At 37.3% G+C, this 24,196-nt stretch overlaps 1 protein-coding gene across 1 annotated transcript; it reads right to left on the bottom strand.

The window, feature by feature from the left end:
* Positions 1 to 606: 606 nt before the first annotated feature.
* Positions 607 to 21,241, bottom strand: LOC142627924 (protein CHROMATIN REMODELING 19). Its single transcript, XM_075801825.1, has 12 exons — positions 20,529 to 21,241; positions 20,323 to 20,440; positions 17,493 to 17,533; positions 16,988 to 17,238; positions 16,734 to 16,914; positions 15,551 to 15,736; positions 15,288 to 15,461; positions 14,980 to 15,138; positions 3,300 to 3,377; positions 3,042 to 3,178; positions 1,130 to 1,348; positions 607 to 991 (listed from the first exon to the last, which is right to left on the bottom strand). Exons 1-12 carry the CDS (start codon positions 21,057 to 21,059, stop codon positions 829 to 831), a joined length of 2,238 nt encoding a protein of 745 aa, XP_075657940.1. The 5' UTR covers positions 21,060 to 21,241; the 3' UTR covers positions 607 to 828.
* Positions 21,242 to 24,196: the final 2,955 nt, after the last annotated feature.

The raw sequence follows: 24,196 nt of genomic DNA on the forward strand, positions 1-24,196 counted from the left end.
ACTTGAAAAAAGAATTTGTTGCTATTCTTAAAAACAAGTTTTTGAAAACCATAATATAATTAATTACCAAACATAGCCTTAGATTTTGCCAACGGACATAAGCCCGAGGGAAAAAATTGAAAAATACAAAGTCCATGTGTATATATTAATCATGGAGTAGAAGCATAGACTTGAAGAAACAGGGTTAACTATAAATTTAAAGAGTAAATTCAAATTACTTATAACTTTTTTATGATAACTTTGTAAGATGTAACTTTTAAAAATCTGGCACTTGATCCCATTGTCTCCTTATGTCCTCAATGCTTGAAAAATATCAAGCTAATCAAAGATCCATAAATATACATTTCAAGTTTTTATATTTTAAAATTATACACATATAAGAGTCAATACATTGAACATTAATAATTTCTTAGTAACACGAAATTTGGTGTATGCATTTAGAACAAAGAGACTCATTCCCATCACCTGCAGAATTCAAACAAACAGGAGTGGGAACTCCAGCAAATAAACTTGCCCAATTTGGCACTAATCAATGCCCTGCGTGGGAAGTCATCCTACTAAACACCGAAAGTGGAAAAAAAACTGTACCTATATGAAAAATCTTAATGTCTTCCAAAGCGACTCAGAATATCTATATTAACATTGATTTTCACTGCTACATTAACTGTTTGGCTAATTTACATCCCTATGGCATATGCACCATCAATTATGGCCTTTTTCCTCTAACTAGCCTCACTTATAGTACAACAATGGACCTTATACGAAGAATATGCAAAGAATCAGAACAAGAATTTCTAGTTGCAGTGTATCTCAAGGATAATTAGTGTCCTAACCCAACAAAAGAGCCGATAATATCTCCCCCATTGTCTTCTCAGATGTTTCACCTTCATTATCCACCTCTATACCAGACTCAAGGACAGCTGCATCCAGTACTAGCTTCCGTTTTGCAATCTCATAAACATTCTCATCAACAGTACCCTTGGTAACCAGCCTGCAAAGAATTTGATCGGATAAGAGTAAAAAACCATTTACCATATAAATTTACAGCACTGAAGAATTTAAATTGGTATTCTGGATAAGAGGTTGAAAAAATTTCTTTTGGGAAGAAAGGGGATGGAACCAGAAGCACCTGTATATGGTAACAGGCTTCGTTTGGCCAATGCGATGACATCGATCTTCAGCTTGCCGGTCAATCTGTGGATTGAAATCCATGTCATGAATGATGACAGTATCAGCTCCAGTCAGGTTCAAACCCTGCCCTCCAGCTCTTGTGGACAGCAAGCATGCAAATATAGAAGTATCATTATTAAACGTATCAACTATTGTTTGTCGCTCTGTCACCTGAGTACTGTCATTGGAAGAGAATTTCACCAATCTCAGTAAAGAATTCAAGGTAAAACAAATCAATTTAAACAAACTATAATTGGTGGTTAAAATATCTAGTCAGTATGAAATAGAATTCCCAGACAGAAAAAATGAGACTAAAAGATTGTAAAACATCCCCCCCCCCCCTCTCAAATTAGGGGACTATTGTATAATCTACACTATGATACTATTATCAATGGAAGCATAATTTGGTCCCTGCTCCAAGACTAAGCATCATTGATGATCTACAAACTATGGAACAAACTATTCAAGTTCCTTTTCAAATTATATAAACATTTTTGGTTCTCACCTCCCCATATAAGTTCAACCTCTAAATTAAGAGAGCAAAATAACACATATATTTAGGTACCCAAGAGACTCAATATCTTGGATCAATAGACAATATTCATAAAATTGAGAGGTTAAAGAGAAAATGTGTCATAGGATAAGAACATAGGGGATAAAGTGGAGAATCGTATCAAGAGTATTGTTTGATCACAGAAATACCTATTAAGTTAAAGGGAAAATTTTATACGACTATTATAAACCAGTAATGCTCTATGATACTAAATGTTAGGCTGTTAAGAAGCACAATACATATAAATGAATGTAGCTGAAATGAGAATGTTAAGATAGACACGTGGGAAATGCAAGGAAGGATAGGATTTGAAATGACTCATAAAGATAGGGGTGACCCCTATTAATGGAAAGAAGAGACAGAGACACTTGAGATTATGGTTTGTTCATGTTCAGAGAAGAGCGATTAATGCAACAATGAGAAAGGGTGAGTTTCAAGTTAAAGAAACAAAAAAAAATTGAGGAAAACCAAATATAGAACAGTATTATAAATAGTAAAAAATGATGTCAAATAAGTAATAAATAGAGAGCATGACTTCGGATAGAGTAGAATGGCCAAAACAAATGTGCGGTCAACCCTGAATAGTCAATTGAGGATCTACACTCAGACCCAAAATTTTGGGATTAAGGCTTGGTGGTTGTTAAGAACTACACTACTTGAAGTTAATTAACACTCACCTTTCTATTGTTATATTTTTTGGATTCCCTTACATATAATCAGATTCATAATTGAATCCAACCTGACCTACACCAAGTCCAATGGCCCATCCCATCCCCTCTCTAATTGGAACTCATTGATACTTAGCAAGTTCCTTAATCCAGCTAAACCAAAACCTAGAAACCTCTCTCAATCCTGATACTTATATTTAATAATTCTTAAACACACATTCACCCACCAAAAAGCAAATAGAAGGGAATTTTTTTTAAAAGAATATATGTTAATTGATGTTGGGAAATATATTAACCAGAGCAGATGACCTCAATATCTTTCTGAAGTAGCACTTCATAGATTTAACTAATTAAAAAACAATATACAAAGTTGATGGAGCACATCAATGAATATTTTACAAGTTACAGGTGAGTTTGAATGTGCCCTTGGACCATATAAATTAAAAATACCTTTGGTAGCTCATAATTACGTGCAAAAAATTGATAATGACAGTCATCTCCTTTTATAAAACAGGAGGCATCTGACACAAATCCATCATACAAGAATGCAATCCATGCATTGTAACCTTTATTAAATGTAGATAAGCAATATGATAGACAATGTAGTCAGAAGAGAACAAACTGTAAATGTCAAATTAGCATAGCGATACCTTCCATCAAGTCGTTTATATGTAACCCCAATCACATCCAAACCCCACTCCAAAATATCAAGCATTGATGTCCACTGGCTAAAAATAAGAACTCGATGACCACCTTGCTTCAGTGAAGGGAGAAGTTCACCTAACGCCTATATCATTGAGAAAACAACTCAATCCAAAATTTTGAGCATAAAGAACATATACTAGAACCTTCAATTAGGATCAAACAGACTTATTCCAAAATAACTTGCACTATTACTTTGGTCATACCCGGCATTTTGCTGAAAGCATAACATATTTGTCAGGAAGGACTCCCTTTGTATCAGTGACACCATAATAAAGTAAAAGCTGCAATGAGGTAGATGGAGAATATGCTAATGTCAGAAAGGAATATACAATTCTAGAACAAAATGTTACCAAAGAAATTTATTCAAAGAAACCAGATCAAATTCAGCTCATCATTAGATATATGTTTGTATTAAGGTCCCAAGCATAAACCATCGGTTGGATCTTTGTTCTTTAGTAGTATGCACCTAAGAGAACAAGACATACCACACCAAAGAAATGAACAATCACAAATTTTTATGATACAGCATAATCGTTCTCATTGAAAAATGAAAACAAAGGTTCATCACTTCCTAAAAATATACTCAACATCTTGGTTAAATCTTACATAATCTGGAAAAAAGAAAATTGAGGGGGGTCATAGTCATCTGTTGAAGATTTTAAGCACCGTACAAACTCTGATGGAAGGCTTTAAACACTGTTGCCACTCAGGCTCGGAAGCCAATTAGCAAGGAGTTGGTCAGTTCAGAAACATTTAGCATGGAGTACCTTTCTTGACAACATTCAACATTCAACTGAGATATGATATCTAGAAGTATGCAGAGATATGATATGTGTGTGTGTGTGTCTGTCTGTGTACGTATGTATGTATGTATGTATGTATGTATGTATGTATGTATATACATATAGGGATATGATGTGAACATACAAGACATACCACACCAAAGGGTAACAAAGACTTCTCCCATAGAAGTATGCAGAGTGTTTTTAACAGGGCACCAACATTCACAGAAAGCTTGCATGATGAACAAATTTTGATACCAGGTGAAGACTGAGGCATATAGCGCTTCATAAAGCATAGCATCATTAAGCACTTTGCGGTTGAGCTAAGAATATCCTCCAACCACTTCATATATCTAGGGGTATAGGAAGAATTGTGTATTGGAATGAAGGGAGTCTTAGAAATAGACAACACCCAATGTGCTTCTCCAACACTTAATAACTGAGTATGGGAAACAAACCCATGTGATTCGCTTTCAAGTGGAAAGAAGAACACAATGTTAAAACCTTTGAAGATGCAGGACACAAATTCCTTCTAGAAGGTTCAAAGAGTTCACAAGTCGCCCACCACTAGAATAATGAACTGGTCGGTTGAAATCCGTGGACAACAAGGAGGAGATACTACTGGTAGGTGGTTGGGCTGCCAAAATTACCCCTTTTTTGTATGTTCGTCTATTTGGCCTAATAGAGTAAAGAACTGCTTCTTTGGCATCTTCAATGAGTTGATGAAAAATAGAAAACCACCAAATTGACGAACAATTGATCACAGTCATTTATAAATATTAATAATGTAAAGATTGTGATCCAAGCGGAAGATGATAGAACGCACAATTGCATACGACCAATCAATATCTTGAGTATGTAAGGCCCACAACTATGGTCACGAATAAAGGAAGAAAACTAACCCACCCAAGATGCAGCCTAGGAAGCACAGACAAGGAAAAATTGCAAACGTACTAGGGTCGGACACATATCTGACACAGACACAAACGTGTCAAGCACGCACTCAATAAGGAAAAATCATTTTTTAATTCAGTCGTTCTATTTTGATGTTGCATATTGTTTATTTGAATCCTTTTTATGGGTGTCTAGTTTATTTGAACTCTTTTTATGGGTGTCTAGTTTATTTGAATTCTTTTGTTCGTACTTTAAACAATATTTTATTATCTTTAAATTAATTTTAGATATATTTCCTAACATTTCATTGTTGTTACAAAATTTTTACATCCAAAATAAACATAAATTATTCCAAATATATAAAAAAATATATATATATATATATACCTAAAAATAAATATTAATTCACTTATTAATTGTTGTATCCTTGACTAGGGCTGTCCAGAGTACCCGACGACCTGCCGGACCCGATCAACCCGATCGAAACTGACCTGTCACGACCGGACCGACACCTCCGACGGGTTGGTGACGGGTCCCAGTCTTCAGAACCCAACCCCGGTGGGTCGAGTGACGGGTTTCGTCCTCAAAAACCCGATCTACCCGACCCACCCAACAAAACCTCAAAAAGAAGCTGATATTCGGCGACGTTTGGGTTTCTCAGCTTTGATCCGACGACGTTTGGCCTTTCTTTACTCAAATCCTCACTCAAATATGCTTAAATCCGGCCAACTCCGGCAAGATGAAGCTTAGATTCGAGGAGATCTAAAGAGAACTCGACCGTATTTGATAAGATTGAGCTTAGATTCAAGGAGATTCAGTGATAACAAACTTCGAATCGAGGAAATCCGACGAGATCAAGCTTCGATTCGAGGAAATCCGGCCAAATCCCAGTGATTTTCAGCAAAAACATGTACAATCCGGCGAGAAAATGCAGAATCTGACTAGTTTTTTAGAATTGGGTGAGTTTTTTCAAATTCCGGCGACGCTTTTTTATTTATTTATTTATTTAGATTTCAATGCTTTCTTTATTCCGGCGACCCGCCCGGCCCGACCGACGCTCACCCGTACCCGAAATCGACTCGACCGATTTTTCCGAGTCGGTTACGGGTTCCTCTGCCCCTCCACCCAACGCCGGCGGGTCAAGTCCGGGTTGGGTCCAAAACCGACCCAACCCGACTCGTGGACAGCCCTATCCTTGACATACCATATCCTAGTTTTTTAAGAAATGTCGTGTCACTATACTATGTATCATGTCAATTGTTGGGTCAAAAGATTGGTAGTTTCTTTTCAAGTGAGATCAACTGAGTGGGAACATTGTCCCAAGTAGGCAAAAACTCAAGCTTTAGCATACACCTTGTTAAGTTATGATTTTTCACATAACATTTGTGCTGGCATTATTCCATAACAAAAAGTGTTGTAATTGCATTAATTTATTTCATTGTATTTTGTGGGATTTATTTGTAATGGATTTAGCATTAAGTTGGTGAAAATTGTTCAAGAAGTTGATCTTGGACTTGTCTCATGAGTGGTGCAACCTGCGAAAGGTCACATGAGAAGCACATGCGAGAAGCTGAAGAGTCAAGTGTTAAGCTGTATTTCGCGTGCCACTTCGCGACTCAGGCCAAGTCACGAGTAACCCGCGAAACTCTCTACCTAGAGGATTTTAAGTATCTCTTATACCCTTCACCCATACTATATATACCCTCATTATCCACAAAATTATAATGAAGCTATTCAAAAGAAAACCCTAGAGAGGTTTCGACAACATATCCACCATCTTAAAGAGAGCTACTCATCCTTGAGTGAGAATTCCTTAGTAGTTTCTTCTCCTTTCCCTCTCCTATTGTTATACCTTGAGAGGAAATTTGTACCCAAACACAACTCACACCTATTCAGAGTGTAGAGAGTGTTTTGGAACTTGGGAAGCATTTAGGATTTGCCAAATGAAGTTGGTGAGGCTTGGTAGATGCAATCAGGCAGTACTGCGGGATCTGAATAACTAGTGAAGACAAGACTCCAAGAAGTTCGTTGGTAGCTTGAGCTTGGAGGGTCCAAGTACATTAGATAAATTAAGCTTGGACGGTCTTTTTGATATTCGTATACCCCAACTTATTCACTAATAGATCGATTTCAACTTGGAGGGTCGTGGTAGTGGCAGCGCCACCTTATGACCAGGGTGGTCCCAGGACTACCCTAACCTAGGAAAAAAAAAATTTATATAATAATTTAAATTTTATATTTATTTACCTTTCAAAAAAAATTTGGGACCACCTTGAATTTTTTTTTTATGCCAATAAAATTAAATTTTGGTCCATAATTTGAGCAACTTAACAATATATTGGGGTTTTTCAAGCAAAAAGGAAAAACTCAAAAAAAAAAAATTTGAACTTAAATCTTAAAGTTAAAAATTAAAATAAAACTACTAAAAGTTGAGCAGTGGCTTAATTTCTTGACTAAGCACACTGCCCAATACAACACAATTTCCAACCTTTTTTTTTTTTATTGTTATTTCTCACTAAACATATATTACTTCTCATTTTTAATTTTTTTTCTCTTGTTTATTCCAACCTTGTTTATTTTTAATTTTTTTTCTTGTTTATTTTTTTCTCTTGGATAAATTATTTTTACCTAGTTTATTTTACTATTCAGCTTATTTTTGCTACTTTCATGGGCTCTATTTCACTTTTTAGTACTATTCATAGACCCCATTGTACTATTTCAACTAACTTTTACCTTTATCTACAGTATTTTCAACAAAAAATTGTCAGTTTTAACAAAATAAGCAGTTCCCAGACACTTTCACATCTATGTTTAAAATTTTATTACATCTTCATCTACACTTTTACATCTATGTTCTGCCTTCCTTCTTGTTCGTAACTTCTGTGTCTTCTATCAATACCAGTGCGACAGTGTCTCTTCTCAAGTTTTGAGTTTCAAATTTCTGAATACGATTTTTTTTTTAGCTATACAAGTACCTTTGTTCATTTCTTTTCTTTTCTTTTTCCTTTTGAGGCTTTTCGGTGTACAGAATGCAAATTTATTTTGGTTTTAAGAACAATTTTATTTTTTTTAAGCACAAACTTCATGCCGGCCAAATCTTGAATTTCGGCCGGTATTTACCAAAACACCCGAAATAGGCCAGAATGACCCAAAAAATTTTTTAAGTGGAATAGGGTGGATTACTGTTGCGGTTTGTTTACTGGCACGGTATTTTCCAGTCGTTCCAACCGGAACGAAGCAAAACTAATATCATTGAATCAAACCTAATTACCTAAAGGCTAAAAGGAAATAAGATTGTGTAATTTATACTTCTTAAGGAACACCTGGGACAATTCCTAGAGCCGCCACTGGATCGTGGAGAGATTTTTCGCTGAGTTCTTTGGTTTTCTCTTCGATAACACGTCTTGGTGTTATCTTGTGTTTGCACCTCGCTACCCTTACTCTTTAAGCTTTATATTTATTGTTGCTTGCTTGCTTGCTTATGGCTCAAAGAGTAATTCCAGTGATTGCACTTCATTTACTCTTGTTCAGCACTTAGATAAGTTAAAGTAAAAGCAATTAAGCCGTAATTTGAAATTAAGGGTCTAAAAAAGCATTAGTGTTTTCACAATAATTGAGCTTTCACACTTAATGAAGGTATTGAACCTTCAAAGCGCCAAAATAATGCAAAGTAGTGTTTAGAGATTTTGGAGGGTACAAATGAGATGTTAAATGTTGTCCCTACCTTTGAGGGGATAGATAGTGAACATAATATTAAAAAAAAAAAATACAAATGGTTTGAAGTGCCAGTTGAGTTAGGGGATAGATAGTGAACATAATATTAAAAAAAAAAAATACAAATGGTTTGAAGTGCTAGTTGAGTTACAAGGCTCTTGGCTTAAATGTTGTCGTTTATGTGCAATTCAATTCTTCTAACCTTAAGGCCTTTTGTAATGACTTGGCCTCTTAAATCAAATACTAAATTATTTCTGTCAAGTTACCTGAACTAATACTTTGCTTTTGCTATTGCCACCAATTCACAAGACAACAAGGGAGGAAACCCTGTTGGACAACAAAATATTTAATCCAGTTTAAAATCAACTTCCTTCCAGCCACACCAAAAAGGATCATCCATTACTTTAGTTTATACTATACAGCTTTGACCTTCTTAGCTGCCAAAAAGCTAAAAAGAACCACACCCATGATTCATATCTCAAGGATACAACACTAAAATCTATTAACAAAAACAAGAATGATCAAAGTTTGGGCTCTAATCAAATTTAAAATATGACCTAAATCAGTCAGGGAACTCTCGTTAGAACTACATCAGGGAATACTTTCACCCAAGAATGCAGAATAGTAAAATAGAAATAGAAAGAGAGGAAATATCTTGTGATCTGAAAGAGAAGATGATCCTAATCATTGAAAGTGAAATATGCAGCATAATAGGGCAAAATCACCAATTATGAGAGACAACCAAATAGGTGAAAATTCACATCCCTAAATGGGTGAGAACTAAGGGAAAATCACACAAGTGTACAACAGGTTTACATGGAACCACCTTAGGCACATCTCAAGGTAGGACAGCTCCTAATCCTCTCAAGACTAGAAGCTGATAATGCGACTTCCCCTGTAAGCACCACATATACTCCCATCTCTTACAGCCTTTTTTTAAAATAAAAAAGTAATACTTCACTGATTAAAAAAGAAAATAACACTAAAAAAAGAAAGAAAAAAAAAACCCCAAAGCGCACAGGTAGTGTGCTAAGGACAAAAAAATGAAAAACTAAAGTCCATGAAAATTACAACAATCAAGCAAATCAACCAGGGAATCAAAAGTGAAAATGCCCAAAGCATTTATCCATTCAAATAGTCTGGAAAAAAAGCCGCTTCAAGTCTTGAATTGCAACCTTGTTCTCTCCCCAGGATGCTCCTAAGCCTTTTAAGCTAGAGAGCATACCACTCTATAACTCAATTATATTCTCAAAAAACTAAGTTTACTAAAGTCATAGTATCTAGAACTTGACAGATATGGTAAATAAAAACACACCTCTCTTACATGTAGTGGCGACTACAGAGCAGATAGGAATGACAGGAAGAGAACCCATTTAAAACTAAATAAATAAATAACAGTGACATCCTTTTACAGGTGCACATATGCAGTAGATTTTGAATTGACACCTCACCCTCCAACCATTTTTGTTTTGAGCTGAGGGGGAGGGGGGGGGGGGGAAGAGGAAGTGCCATTTTTTTTTTTTTTGATAAGAAAAGTTGTATTAAATAAAACTACTACTCCATTTCTTGATGGAGTTGGCAAAGAAGATAATGTACAAGCAACAAAGAAAAATAGAAAATTATGTAAAAGAAAGGGAATCTAAAAACAACAGAATGGATTCCCTAGAAGTAAATCCCCACGCACGTGACCAATCAAACAAATGTCACAAATAGAGCTATGAGCTTATCCTCGGAAAGCACCGAATCTTCAAATATGCAATTATTTCTCTCCCTCCAAAGAATCCACTTCACACAATGTGATATCCAAATATTTGAAGAATGCTTTGCCAATCAATTCCTCCAACCGTCCAATAAGTTAATAACCCTCTTGGGTAAAACCTAAAAAATACCAAATGATCTAAGAGCAAAGCTCCATGACCAAGATACCTCACCACAATGTGAGCACATGATCAACACTCTCCCCACTACATCTACAAAGGCAACACCAATCCATAATAGCGAAGCCCGTTCTCCTCAAATGGTCAGTTGTGAGAATCTTCCCAGCCAAAAAAAGTCACACAACATGGAGCCTTCACAAGCCACGTACTCTTCCAAGGAAAAGTAATAGAGCTAGATGCCCTCCGTGCACCATAAAAGGATTTTATATCAAGCTCTCCCTTCAACCCCAAACACCACATCTTATCTCCATCCTCAATAGGAGTTCAGTGACTCCAAAGTATGAAAAAAGGCCTCCACCAACTCCATCTAACCACGTTGGAACTGCACATCCCAACCCTTCCTCCAAAGTGTGGCTCACCACCATATCTACCACAAATGCCTCCCTATAAGTAGCAATCTCAAATAAATCCAGTAAATTTCCTTTCAATGACTGAGCTTCACAAAAATAGTCATGCTAGAACCAGATTCTACTCCCCATTCCTATCTCAAAGTAAATAAAATTACTAAAACTCTCCCAACCTTTTCATATGCCCCCCCCCCCCCCCCCAATAAACCACACCCTTGTGAACCCCTACAAAACAAAGTCAGGCGAACCCCCTTAGAAAGATACATTTTCTTCCACCCTACCAAGCGTTTTTCCAACTTCAAAACTGGATTCTATATAGAGGACGACCTGTAGGAGGCTCCCAAAGGCATACCAAGATATGTCATAGACAAAACCCCAATCTTGCAGCCTAGTACATCAGCTAACTCGTTCAAATTATCCACTTCACCAACCGGAACCATCTCACTTTTACTTACATTAATCTTTAGCCCTATAATCGCTGTGAAACAAGTTAGCAGCATTCTAATATGAAGAAATTGTTCAATAATAGTATCACATAACAATATGGTGTCATCCGCAGATAACAAATGAGATACGCATAACTCATCACCTCCCACTCCATGCACCTTGAAAACCCTAAAATAACAGCATCCTCCATTCACCTAAGAATCATAGAAAACACTTCCAACATCAAAAGGAAAAGCATAGGAGATAATGGATCCCCTTGTCTTAAGCCTCTCGAATTAGGGGAAAAAAAACAAGCTGAAGGGCCATTGACTAACTGAAAACTAGGGGTGTCAAATGGGGGGGGGTTTGGGGTGGGCATAATTGGGTTGTGTATATAAAACCCATTTACCCATTAAAAACTCATTTAACTAATTGCTTCTAACCCAAAACCAACCCAACCCAATGATTATGGGTAAACCCCAACCAACCCAATTACCCAATTATTAAAATTACCAAAATGCCACTAAAGTGAAAATGACCAAAGTACTCTAAAATTTTCAAAAATGATCAAAATACCTCAAAACCTAAAAATTACCAAAATAACCCCGAAACCTACAAAATTACCAAAATACCCCCCAAACAATAGTAAGACTCGTGGAAATTGTTTTTTTTTTCTTCACTATTTTCCTCAGTTTTCTTAGCAAACAAGCAGAATTATGCTCCATTCGGCAGCCTCCAACAACAAATTCAACCTCTAATCAATTATAGAATTACAAACAGAGAACCATGCTTTTGGATTAAACTCGGTTGAGTCGGTTACTTATCAAAAAAGAAAAAAAAAATCTCAGCTCCCAAACGAGTGAGAAAAAACAAAGAGCCAAAACGCTGAGTTTTGTTGTTTCCGCTTACCAAAACTATATAATAATAACATGTGCATATGATATGAGACATTCAGCTCAAATAAATGAAGCAACTAAATTAAGCGCAGTTGAGCAAGAAATTAAGTAGAAAAAAAAATTGTTCATAAAAGTTTCTTTCCATTTCTAGTGTTTTCTCGGGAACCAAACAGAAACAACGGAAAGATAGAGAAATCAAAAGTGAAATTTGTGGAACTTACCAGAATCAGAAAGAGGAGGGAGACTCTGAGAAGTGAAAAATGATGAGAGAGAGGGAATGGTATTTTAGAAAAAGGTAGGGAGGGGAAATGTGGGAAGCGTGTGAGAGTTTGAAGCTGCTGAAGCTGTTGGTTTCCGATTAAAACGTGATTGGAGGTCGAGGAAATGAAGGAAAATGAAAACTCTCATGAAACACTAAAACGTCTGAGGGCTGGGTTTTTTTTTTTATTTATAATTTTATGGGAAGGGCTGGGTTGAATTTGGGTATATTGTTTTTGGGTTAAATGGGCCTCAATGGATTTTTAGTTAAAACCAATAATCACTAGGACTAATTGGGTTGATGCCTATTTAACCCAACTAATAATTGCATGGGTTTGGGTGGACAAATGGGTTTGGGCTTACTTTACCACCCCTACTGAAAACTAGACAGAAGAGATACATGCGGATCCATAGTCGCCATCTAACTCCAAAACCCATCCTTTCTAGCAAGTAAAGCAAGGCCTCCCGGTTTACAAGATCATAAGCTTTTTCTATGTCCAATTTACAAATTACATCCGGTACCTTTCTTTGAATACAACGATCAACACACTCATTAGCAACAAAGACTTGAATCCAAAATATGAAGACCTCCCATGAAAGCTTTTTGAGATTCAGACCCTCTCAATCGATATGCCAAGACCTTAGCCAAAATTTTATAGACACTACTCTGCAGACTTATTGGTCTATAATCTCTAATATTAGCAGCTTTATGTTTCTTAGAAATAAGAGCAACAAACGAAGCATTTACTCGTAAAACTCCTCAAAGAAGGCTAAAATATGACTCTCCACAACCCTCCAACAATGATGGAAAAAAGCCATAGTAAATCCATCAAGTCCCGGGGCTTTGTCCCCCTCCATGTCACACACAACTTGTAGAATTTCTTCCTCCAATAGTATCAAAGTTCAAATCATCCACCACCAGTCGCAGTGTTTCTATCTCCCTATATAACTTTTGATAAAATCCCACCCCACCACCTAATCAATCACCTCAACCCTCATCATCATATACCACACCATCCACCTCTAAATTACCCAAATAATTATTCTTTCTATGGGAATTTGTCATGAATCTCTAGATTTCTATCTCAATAATGTTTCCTCCAACAAAGCCAATTGCTTCACATTTGAAATCACTCTATCCTTTTCCCTCTTCTCCTCAAGTGTGATCCCAATAACCCCTTCCTTCCCATCTAGCCTCACCAATCCCTCCAACAACCTCCTCTTCTTCACCTATACATTTCCATACTCCTTAGTATACCACAAGCGAATATCTTCCTTCAAGGCCTCCAACTTCTTAGCTAACACAAAACTAGGCGTGCTTTGGAAATAATATCGATTCCACCAAAAATGTACCTTTTTCACAAACCACACTGTTTTTAACCACATATTCTCAAATCTAAAAGGACTTTTCCCTTTGCCTCCAACAAGATAGAGTCCTAATCTGAAATAAGACGTGGTAAAACCCTCTAAGTAACATCAGGGACTTGACTTTTACCTCTCGCCATTCCTCCTACCTCCAACAAGATAGGTATATGATCTAAAATCAGACATGGTAACACTCACTGAATAACATCAAGGAATTGCTCTTCGCAATCCTTAGACACCAATGTCCTACCAATCCTAGACATCAAAGGTGAATTCGAACCACTCATCCACGTGTAAGACCCTCCTTCAAGAGGTAGATCAATCAAGTTCATGTCCAGAATGAACTAGGATAATTTTTACATTGCCAGACTAAAGTTGCGACCACCCAATTTCTCACTAGGAAAGCGGATCATCAGTTAGCACCCAATCGTTAAATAAATAAAAATAACATATTTAATAAAACTCAAATTATCAACCTTCAGCATTGTCATTCTTCCAACCAAGGGAATCAAATTAAAAAAGGAATTAACATACTGTTTAATTCCTGACTTCAAAAATAGAGAGATATCCAGAGATTCTGATCTAAGCACCCATGCAGATGGTAGGGTTAAGGCCATCCACTACACCATCAACATATTAGGATCAGCTTAAGCTTATTTCATCAAAATATGTATCATTGATGCAACATCTAAGAAAGGCTGATTAATGCTAATTTAAGTCATTAATATAAAATAATCCTCAAAACTGAAATACAGATGAGAGTCGTCCAAAAAATTCTTCTTATTTTTTCCTCTTTTTTTTGGATAACTAGGTAATCATTTTAAAAATGAACACTAGAATAAAGAGAAAAAACTACCACAACTCCTAAAGAATCACATGCTAAAATTTAAATTATCAATCAATTCTACAGAAGTGGTGGAATGAACACTGGCTAAGGCAGACATACAATCACACATAACTAATCTTGTGTGCAACCTCCATACATTCACAAGCTTCCCTGCTGTATGGAAACTAATTAATGCATTGATCTAGAATGAACAAAATGTGAAATATCTGTCATGTCCGTCAAAATGGGAATTCTACCATTATACAAAAATATAATAAAATCAAAGGCACTAGGAGTTCTAGAATAAACTAGCAGCATAGAATTTAATTATAACCTATTGAGACGAAAAATGAGCGAAAGATATAAATGATAGTCCATCACATTTTTCAGCATTTAAAAAAAAAAAAAGAGATATCGATAGGACAAAAATGAATTTACCCGGTGAACGGAGAAGTCATTGTAACTCTTAAGTTCCTCAATTACCCTGTCCAAGGTACAATCAAAACCAAACACACCCATTGGATGTAACTTTTTAGCAAAACGAACAACATCCTCATCTCTATAAATACGCCTAACCAATAAAGGATGATTTGCAATCTGGAATAAGCAAGTAAAAGGAGGCAAAATGAAAAAGAAAAAGAAAAACACACAACAGGAAAAAAGTTAGGAGATAAACATAATAAATGAATGGTTTGAGGTGTATAAATTGAATACATAGAGAATGTGACGAATAGAAATTGCAGCACCTTACGAAACTGAACAAAATAGTTGGAGATTTGACGCCGAGGAAGAACTCCAAAAATATTATTTGAGTTTATCTCTGAATTTTTTGCGATACGAGCTCGTGAAGCTGCACGATACTCCTCAATAGCTTCCTTATAAGCATCATCCTGCTGCTTTTCCATTACAACATACTCAACCTGTATAATAGTTTAAGGATTTACAGGAGTAAATTATAAGCAAGAGAGAAAAAAAAAACATTATATTTTAAATAAATCATCTAAAATACCCGTTGAATCTTTGGAACAAGTTGCTGCATCACATCAGATTTCAAACGTCTCAAAATAAACGGTCCCAAAATAGACTTCATACGACCAACCAAATCCATATCATCTGCATTTAAAAGCTTTTTCAAGTCGACATCCTCAGTAGCAAAAAGATCAGGCATCATAAATTCCAACAACGACCACAGCTCCTGCAACAAAAACCCAGCAAGTCAACCACATAAAAATTGCATGACATTGAAATTTTTGATTGCCTTGCAGTATAATCTCCAACAGTTGATGTTACATACAAGAGTAATTACTAAACTTAAATGTAACCTATTATTGAGCAAAGCAAATTACTGAAGACAAACGTCATTAAAGATCAGTCCCCGCCCCCCTTCAAATACCACCAACAAAATGAAATTTGCTAAATAATTACATCCTTGGCACAAGACAATTGAAACTGTTGTATTTTGTATGCAAAAGAAAGTGTTTATTGGATGACAACAAACACTGACAGATTGAAAAAAAGAATAAAGGAAACATGTAATCCAACCAAAGAAAAAAATAATAACCTAAAATCCCCTCCCACCCACAACTCCCCTCTCTTAGCCAAGAAGTTGGCCCCACGCCAAATTGCATAGAAGGAGCCATATACCCATATTTTGTTCTAAGCTCGTGATAATCTCTATGAATCCAACATATTCCCTTTAAACCAGGTGATAAGAATCACAAGACCATATCTCAGAATTCATTATACAACATAGTAACTATCCATCATTTTCTATTTTGATTGGTAAGTTACCCACAACCTCACCCTCCATACCATTTTTTTTTTTTTTGATAAGTAATAAGTTTATTGATATCAAAAAGGGAACACCCTAGTACACAGGAAGTGTACAAGGGGGTCAAACAATCAAGAACAAAAATTACAAGAATCTAGGAAATCAAGAAAAGATAAAAATGATAGTTTGCCTGCTTTGCGGAACCTCACCCTCCATACCATTATTATGAAAGGAAAAATGACAATCAAGCTATAGCTCATTAGCGGTAACTAGCCATCATATTACTAAGCCTTCAACTACATGATCTCTAAAATTCATTTCTTAAGACAGCTGCAGCAGTGGAATGTTTCTAGGCTTAATTGGTAGCAAGAACCATGGAAAATTTAAGCGACTCAAGGCAAAAGGTTATTGCAAGTAATACATGTAGATCATTTTGAAGTGGTGTTCCTGTCAGCATAAGACGCTGGTTTGCATTCTTTGCTACAGACATTAGATTTTTCCACCTATAACTGCTTTTATCCTTCAAAGCATGGGCCTCATCCATCAGCACACAGCTCCATTGCCAACGTTTCAGAATTTTACGATCATCTTTCTGCTGTGCACTGCATTCACCATCATTTATAAGATTTCAACCAACATCAAGTCAAATAGCATATGGAACACAGTCAAACAAACCTGTGTCTTTCAAAAAGTGAATAACACACAAGAAGAACATTAAAAGGAGGCGGCTTTCCAGCTTTGGCCAAAGAGTTCAACTGCTTTGAATGTGCTGATCGCGCAGCCCCATGATACTGGAGAATCGAAAACGAAGGACACCACTTCTTAAGTTCTCTTTCCCAGTTTTCCAAAACAGAAGCAGGACATACGATTAAATGTGGACCAGGATCATTGTTCAAGTGTTTCAGCAAAGTCAGATATGTAATAGCCTGTCGGACAAGAATAATTTTACACTATTTAGAAAAACATTGATCGACACCTATTGGGTTTAAAAAACAACATATCCTTGAGTTGCACCATTTTCTTTTCTCCTCCTCTTACAATAACGGTTAGAGAGAAAGGTCATGGCTTCAAAACCCACAAGGTGAATGAGTGACTCACCAGTCAAAAATAATAAGAACCTTCTTTTCATGGGGTCAAAAGAACTAGCAAGACATAGGCAAAATAATGGAGCCCAACATACCTGAATAGTCTTCCCAAGGCCCATCTCATCCGCCAATATGGCTGTAGAAATTACAAAGGTAATCAACTATAAATCTTTACAATTAACTAAAATCTTAAACCTACATTGAAAACAAAATATTAAACCTTATAATATGCTATACTTTTCAGCTAAGAAGCATAGAATGGAACACGATAAGACAAATTGAAAAAACAAAAAAAATTAAAGAATAGATAATTTAGGAGTACACAACTAGGTAGCTTGGAGTCCACAGCAAGCTAGGTAAAAAACTTAGGAGTCAGCACCGGAATTTTATTAATCAATTGTTTATATACTACCAAAACTAAACCCTAAATTCTAATTGACTTGGACTTACTGAATTACAAGAATACCCTCAACTCTAGAAATTAATAAAATACTGCTAACCTTATTAGATAATAAGAAATTTAAAAAAAAAATGCAATGACCAATAAAAATATAATTGACTCCAAATTAAAATAACACTAAATTAAAAATAATATTTATAAGTGCATCATCTTAGTTGGAGAAAAATCCTCCACAAGGCAAGTGTTGAATGATAAGAATTTCAGCACTGGATACTTGCTTTAATTCTGGAATCGCCTATGGTAGCACTAAAAACAAGGAAACTTTATGTTCCACCACATCATTAAATTCATCAGGAATTACAAATCAATGTTGCAAACATTACAAACTTATCTTGGGCCAGAGGAAGCACCATTGTTTTAATCTTTTCCATTTTATTAAGCTTTTTAACTTTATGCACCATAATGGGTGGATCAGTAACGGATGCATCAAACTCACTCTTTACAACCCTCTGAATTGTTGCTCTCAAGTTGAACTTTCTCATCAATCAATGGGAAATCTTCGTTCTCTGCAGTAAGCCAAATATCTGACTCTTTAAGAGGCTGAGTAAAATTTACTACACATGGTTCAGGTATTCCATCATGCTGTGTAGGCTCTGCGAAATGCTCTTCTTACTATCTAGCATTGTAACAAATGGTGGAAAATCTTAGGAAAACTTCATAATCCAATAATTGGATACAAATCCAAAAATTACACCCAGTCATGCAGGTAGCAAAAACTCTCAAAAAATATGCTAAAGACCAAATCTATCCAATGTTATGCTCACAGGAGCTAGAGAAATCCTTAGGCTATTTTGGTTACCATAAAGTCCTTTTCTTCTTTCAATGTATCTTTCTAGTAGGAAGATATCCCCCCAGACCCCCCAGTTTTTACTTCAATCGGTAAGTTACAAATACATGTGATGATTTTGAACCCACAATCTCACTTCCACCATATATTTGAGCCATATAGCACAATGACAATATTTATGTTTTCTTATGTTTCAAATGTTAGGAAAATATCTACAATTCCTGACAAGGCATGGACCATAACTGTCGCTCGAGGCTCTTACTACGGGTCAGATTATGTTATCGGATCCTTATGATTGGCATTTAGTAGTTCACAAATTAATTTCTATTACTTTTTGACAATTAGTTAGCATCCTACAACTTACTACACTAGAACAAGTAAATTGTGTACATGGATGCAACTTTCTAATCCAATCTATAAAATAAAAAAATAAAAAATAAAATAAAAAAGTTGCCAGCAGTTAAACCCCTTGTGTAATCCTTAGGTATGATGTAAAGGAAGCCTAAAGAAAAGGCCTAAGAAACTCCATGTGTGATTAATTCTTGTTCTTCAATTTGAATCCAACTTACAAAAAAAAATAATAATAATAGCGATAGCTTCTTAGATTTTCAACAGAAAAATTCACGATAGAAACCCTAACACCCACCTCTAATTAACTTTTTTTTAAAATAAATCAGCTTTAATTAACATATAAATCAAAAAATTTAGAACTACTACCATTTTAGTTAACTGTTCACAGCCCCAATAAGCCCTGACATTCTTCTCGTGCTTTTTCCTTTATTTTTATTTTTATTTTTATTGAGTAACACATACACCCAGTAGGTCTTGAAGTTGAATCCACGACCTCACCCTTCACTCCATTCTACATAGAGAGGAAGTTCATGTGAGCTAGAGCTTATTGTAAACTTTCTTCAATTTTTCACTTGTTTAGAATCCAAATATGTACCCCTATTATCCACATATCCACATATCTTTCCTATGCTTTTTTTTTTTTTTTTTTTTTGGACGAAGAGGAATTTTGCAAATTTTTTTATTTTTTATTTTTATGATGAGGAATTTTGCGAATTGCCCCACCTGAGGTGCCTCACCGGCAAGGCCGCAAGGGAAGAGAAAATACACCCTGTTACGGGTGTAAGTTTCTCTCCTCTTACAACTGTGGGGCTCACCAGCTTGTGAGAGCAAGAAAGCATACACTCATAACAAGTATACTTCCTCGCAAGGGAGAGTGCCTGGACTAATTGCAAACCTAGAAGTAGCTTATTTGACTACTTGTTGTCAAATAATTTCTGCAAACATCAATCTCTGTTATAACATCAAATCAGACATAATAAAGATTCAAAATTTTCTAAGCCAGTTTCACTGCTAAGCATTACACAAATATTCCAAGAACTTCACAAGCACCCTACTGCAGCTAAATATCAATGGGTCCATGTAATACAGCCTGTTAAGATTCATAAAAAACTATAATTATAAAAATCAATAAGCTATATAGCTCAACTGGTACTTCCTCCTCCCATAATAATGGGAATGGCGATGAGGTCGGGGTTCAAGACCCACCCATGTGTAACTTACCAATAAAAACATAGCATTTCTTAGTGTACCCTCAGCACCAACAGCTTAATTTTTAGCACAAAGTGTTAAAAGTTATTATGCACTATCAAAGGCAAAAGCACAGTACCTCCCCCAATATCCTTCTGATATAACAGAAGAAGAAAATTGACGCCAACCAGTTGATATGGCTTGAGAACCGGTTGAAAATCCGAATCCTGTGACTTACATGCCGCATCAACATCATCCTACAAGTACTAAAACTACATCAGCTACCATTAAAAAAAGCAAAATAATTTCAATCATATTGGATTCAACACCACAACTAACAATGACCTGAGTGACAATCCTGACTGAAGAGGACTCCACTTCGGCGTAGCGGTCGCAGGCGGTGACGGAAGAGCCGTACAGGTCTCTCTTCAACTCGGCCGATATCTTCGCACACTTCTGCAAAGCCTTTGCCACCACATCCTCCTCCTCCTCCTCCTCTTCCGCTTCCGCTTCCTCTTCCTCTTCAACATTTTCTTCTTCATCGCTCGACTTCACGTCATACACTTGCGCGATATCCGCGTCCTTATCGCCGCCTTCGCCGTCGCCGTCGCTCTCCTCATCCTCCACCACGAAGCGGCGGCCACGGTTTGCCAGGGAAGGTCTGGCGGGCTCGGCCACATCCTCATCGTCGTCCTCCAAATCAAACACTATGTCCTCCTTCGGGTTTTGCTTCGACGAGCCGTAAGCGAAGGATTCGATCGCCGGAGGGTTGGGGTTCGCGGTGGTGGTGGTGGTGTTGAGGACGCGAGAGGGCTTGAAGGAGTGGCTGTGGTTCTCCCACTCGTCGTCGGAGATTTCCTCGAACACTCGCTTCATTTTTCTTCTTCGTCGAGATTAAAACGGTGCGTTTTGGGGGGTTTTTGGTTTAGGTAAGTGAGGGTTTAGAGTTTACAGAGTTGGAAAAGAGAGAGGGACTAGAACGACTGGGAGGATGTACTTTGAAACTGAAAGTAAAGAGACGAAGCGCCATTTGTGCTTTCTTTCTTTTTTTGGGTTGGGCGAAACTAGAAGGACGCGAGGTGGAAAAAAGGGCGGTACACGAAAGTGATGCAACGCGGGCCCCGCGAAATTATACGTTGCGTTTTGATTGGTTACAGCGAAGCTGTGTCTTACGTGCAAGAAAAATGCTAATGGTACCAAAGTTTTACGGCAAAATTTGCCCTGGAGTAGTTTTTAGAAAAAAACTTTAGGCGGATATCATGCGGATGAAGTTAATTAGGTAAAAAGATTGTTTTTGGAACTCAAGTATGTTAAAATTGAATTCCACCTCAAAATCGAGTTTTCTAAACTTGATTTTCAATTGGTTTAATGGTTTGACACGGATTTAAAAATAATAATAATAACACGCGGAACTCAAGTTTGCTAAACCCAAGTTCTAGGCGTTAAATTTACTACTAAGACATTAAGCCATCAGTTTCTTTGTTAGCCCAAGAAAAAATGTTTCTCAATTAACTCTATTGAAGTTGTGTGCACCCAACTCTCGCCTAATGGACCAACTGTGTGATTGGGCTCACAATTTACTTATTATAGTGGGTTTACGGGTTTCCTACAATGGGTAGTCCCTCAAGACAAATTGAGACCCACAAAGATAGTTAATCCCCCTTGCCAAACATTCTTCCTCCTAGGTTCCCTCACTTGCTCTATCTCTTCTTCAAGTCTTTACCCTCCATTATCTCACCCTGCTTTCTCTTCTCTTTGCTTATTTATATGCTCGCTAAGGTGGGTTAATGATGATTACCCTCGAGCACCACTCATAAGGGTGGGGCCAATTTTGATTATTCCTGACAAGAATAGACTCTGCTTTGGAAACAGGAGCTAAGACACTAGAATTGGGGTTAGACGCTGAATGGTACTCGGCAACGATATTTCCCAAGACACTACTAGCATACCAAGGTTCAACCGAGTAGTTGTAGTATTGAGACCATGGTCAGTTCGAATCGTCTTGCCATGCACTAAAGTCCTGAACGATGGGCTGGCATCCTTAGGCCATTCAAAATTGGCCATAAGGGATAATGGGCCCAAGGCCAGATACTGTTCATAGGCTGCTTGGATTTAGGCCCAAGGGAAAAAGGGCCTCTAGCCGGATATCGTACAATAACCCCTCTTGATTCGTTCCTAGTACTCAGGGAAGGGATCAAGGACCTATGTCATATTATTAGCTGTTCCTCAGGGATGCAAACCGTCAGTCATTAATGAGGGATAAGACAACAGTTATTTTTATGGAAAAATGGGATAATAGCTTGTCCCATCAAATGCTAATTATGACCTGATGGTCCGTGTACCGAGGTTACGCATGCAGAGGTTACGAAAAAGTGATTTGAAAGGGTTTTCCCGCCTAAAAATTGATTGATTACTTCTTCCTTATAAATTGTGGCCCTCTTCTTCTCAGATCACTTTTTACTCCGTTTCTTTTTGTGTTCATCATTACCGAGCATACATCTTTCCACTGAGAGCACACCTTCTAGAGCCCACTGTAAGTCCTTTCACTCATTACCTTACTTTTTATTGGTTACCATCTTCTATTCTAGTATTAGGGATAGGTTTTTCTCACCTTCTTAGAACTGAAGCTGCCTTGGCCAATTTTAGGGCTAAGTTTGCCATTGCTATGTAGATGTAGCATACTGTCATGAGGATGATATAGCCTTCGAACGGCGTCCTCGTGTAGTTTTCTTTCTTTTACTATCTATTTTAAAAGGGGGTTAGGCCCTTTGTAGATCCCTTAATACTTAAAACACTTAGATTTTACGGATTGTGCCTTGACCAACTCCCACCAAACTTCTATCGAGTAGTAAGTAGCGTTAGTCAGCAGAATAATTTATACAAGTTGCATTTAGACCAACATGACATAAATTACATGTATAGTTTGTGCGGTAAAGAGAGTTTGGGGTACTATCTTAGGGTTAGGGATACCCGGGTATGATTGATATCATGCCTCCCCGACTCTAATAGAAACTCGGCTAGAGAATTTGTTCCGGTGAGTGGAAATTGGCACGACAATGAGCTCTCTTGCCTGACCTCGCCCCAAGATATTGGTCAGTACTGTTATGTTGAATTTGTTTTTATTATGCAGTGCTTTGCCGTTCATTTATTACCTTTATGTTTACCTATATGCTTATAATTTTTACTTACGGTGATGTAGACAGTAAAAGGTTCAAACTGGACATCAATAATGTACATGTGCAGGACTTGAACTTCGTGCTTAGGTTAGAAATTTTCATAAACTACAACAGTTAGTTGCAGGCCTCTCATCTCATCCTTGGGTGTACTCCAGTTTACACGAGCTTCTAGGATCTTGGATAGGCCTTGATTATGGGTAGCCCTCTATTGTCATATTTAGATGTCTGGCACTAAGGGTTCTTGCCACCAAGGCTAACACTTGGTGAGGCCCGAAATCTCGATCCTCAGCTGATCAAGGTGGGCTTGTTACTACTTGTGAAGGGCGGATTAGCAGATACTGTCTTTCATGGCCGTGCCGAGCACATGCTAGTTGAGGAACCCCACGAAAAAGCTCAGGCTGCTGAGTAAGTAGAGGTTGAGTCAGTTAACTCCTCGAAGGCTAACACCGAGGATTCGGGCGACGAAATGGTGGTGCATCGGAATATGATAGCTACCCGGTTCTTGCCCAACGGACGGCCCACCATGCAGCAACAAGCTCCTCCTCCTCCTCCTGCCCCCCATGGTCGAAAAAGACCTCGTAATGCTAGTTATCCTTCTAAGAGGCCAAAAAATGTGCCCTCGAGAACCTCTCTCGAATCAACCACAACTCTTGTGTCCATCCAAGAACCTGCTACAAGCACTCGCCCACCTGTGCAGGTAGGGTCTAATGTAGCCTCTTCTTCAGCCCCCCTGCAATAAGATGGCAGAGTACTTTTATGGTTAGGGATGGACCTCTTCTAATTACATCTAGTGTGAGGAACTGGTCAGCTGGGGAGGGTGGGTGGATTCATTGGAGT

The sequence above is a fragment of the Castanea sativa genome, chromosome 3 (assembly GCF_040712315.1).
Source record: "Castanea sativa cultivar Marrone di Chiusa Pesio chromosome 3, ASM4071231v1".
Lineage (NCBI taxonomy): Eukaryota > Viridiplantae > Streptophyta > Magnoliopsida > Fagales > Fagaceae > Castanea > Castanea sativa.